General features: G+C 48.8%; 1 protein-coding gene across 1 annotated transcript in view; it reads left to right on the top strand.

The window, feature by feature from the left end:
- Positions 1 to 2,070, top strand: part of AK88_04202 (uncharacterized protein) — a gene marked incomplete at both ends in the record, with an annotated part of 6,818 nt that extends 4,748 nt beyond the window's left edge. The window contains one exon of the mRNA XM_012481812.1: positions 26 to 2,070. Coding sequence (XP_012337235.1) covers positions 26 to 2,070 — 2,045 coding nt within the window. The remainder of the gene's footprint in view (positions 1 to 25) is intronic.
- Between the last annotated feature and the right edge of the window lie 185 nt (positions 2,071 to 2,255).

Below are 2,255 nucleotides of genomic sequence, written 5' to 3'. Positions count from 1 at the left end.
AGCGGTAAGGGGGGCGATAAAAAAGGCAATGGTGGTAAGAGCGCCTGCAAGAGAAGCGATGAGGTGCTCGAGGGGGACAGGCTGCAGAGACAGAAACGGAGGACCCTCGTTCGGAGGCTGTACGCGCGCCTGCTTCTTCAAATTATGAATCGCATAAGCAACAAGAACGTCTCGTCTTCTGGGGCCCTGCGAACCGGGTCCCTGTCTTCGTCCCCGCCACTGCCCTCCTCCAGTGGACACAACATCCAGCTGAGGGGACTACAAGCCCTGTGTTGCCTGGCAAAATATTTCAAATATTTAAAGAAGACAGAAAGGAAATTGCTCATTGAAAAGGCGAACCAACTGCTGCACGACGATCACTTGAGTAACACTCGCCAGTACTTGGAGTTATTCTGTCTCTCCATTAGTTCTTCTTCCTTTGTTTTGCTTTATCCACACTTAAGAAGAAATTTAGCTGATGGAAATACGAACACACAGCTAATCGTAAGCACGCTCATAATATGTTCATACATTTTACTAAAGACAAAATTCAGTTTCTACTCCTTTGAAGAATTGTATGTTAGTCCATCCTTCGCTCGTGTGTGTCTCTCGAGTGACAAGTTTAGGATCAAGCAAGTGGTCGCTACACAAACGGAGGCTCCCCACCCGGGTGGGGGGAAGAGGAAGAACAAGAAGAAGAGACGCAGCAAAGAGGACACGAGGGAAATAAAACGAATCATCAACAACATCGTCAAGAGGAACGAACATGACAAGGACAAAATTGTGCAGGATGTGCAGAGGTCCAAGCAGAAGCTCGCGCGGCTGGGCAGGCGCACGGGGGGGAACCGAATAGAAGTGGCGACTTCCCGTGGGGGAAAGCAAGTAGAAGTGGGCAGGCCTCCCCCTGGTGGGAGGATAGCCCCCCCGCGACGCAGCTACTTCTTCTCCGAGTACGTGCGCAAGTGCCTCGTCGCGTTGATCACTCGAATCGTGGGTCTGTGTTCTTCCCACGCGGCGCTGGTCAGGAGCATCGCCCAGTACACTTACTACTACTTTGTAAAGAGAAGGAAAGAAATTTTAGTCGACCCATTTTTCAAGTGCACCTACTCCTACATTAAACATAATAAGGACTGCAAAAGGATTCGAAAAAGGATGAAGGCCGAGTTTCACCATTGGACCCCAACCCCCTTTGAAGACATCCGGATCCTCCTTCCTGCATGCAACTACTCTTATAACTACTTCGATGAGGACGTTAATGAGGAAAGCACACACACGTTTGCGCATGTGCTGAGGAATTACGAGTTGGTGACTTCGTATACCTTCCTCGAGACGGTGAGGAGGACGGTGCAGCAGGAGATGTCCGCAATAATGTTTAACGTGGATTTGGAGCGCCAGCGCCGGGAGGCCCAGTCGACAGTGCACGTGGCGGGCGTAGAAGTGGGGGCAGACGCGGAGGTAGAAGCGGTGGCAGACGCGGCCGTAGAAGTCGCGCCAGACGCAGCCCCCCTGGAAGGCCTGCTCCACAAAAACAGAAACAACTACCAGCAGAAATTCGACCCAATCAGTGACATCATTCAAGTGAATAATGAATTCAGAAGGACCTACCATCAGCTAGCCAAAACGAAGACGAAAAAAAAATTAATTATCATAGCATCCCTAATCGATAAAGTACCCAATTTAGCTGGGCTGTGTAGAACCTGTGAAATTTTTAAAGTACAAAAATTGATCCTACATAATGCTAATATTGTGAAGGATATTCAATTTCAGAAAATATCTTCCACGGCAAATAAATGGATGAACATAGGAGAATTGAAAAAAGGAGACTTGGTGAAGTACTTAATGCATAAGAGAAAGAAATATGCCATTGTGGGTTTGGAGCAGACTAAGTGCAGTGTGCCCCTGAACAAGTTTGCCTTCCCTGAAAAGACCATTTTGATTTTGGGGGATGAGAAGGAGGGCCTGCCTGCGTCCGTGCTTTTGTTTCTTCACCACTGCATCGAAATTCCCGGCAAGGGCATCATTCGCTCGCTGAACGTGCACGTCTCCGCGGCGATCACCATTTACGAGTATTTCAAGCAGCATCTCCTGTGAGGGGAGAAGCGGCGATGCGATGCGAGGTCGACGCAAAGCCGAGGCGCAGCCACGTGGAGTTGTACGAAGTCGAGTTGTAGCGACGTCAACATGATATATTCTCCCACATGCTGTCGTGTAAAGTGCGATTTTATGCAACGCTTTTTTTTTTTTTTTATCGCGCCTTTTTTGGGGGGCTTTTTTTT

Source organism: Plasmodium fragile (assembly GCF_000956335.1).
Source record: "Plasmodium fragile strain nilgiri unplaced genomic scaffold supercont1.56, whole genome shotgun sequence".
NCBI classification, from domain to species: Eukaryota; Apicomplexa; class Aconoidasida; order Haemosporida; family Plasmodiidae; genus Plasmodium; species Plasmodium fragile.
This window is presented reverse-complemented; position numbering and strand designations above follow the sequence as displayed.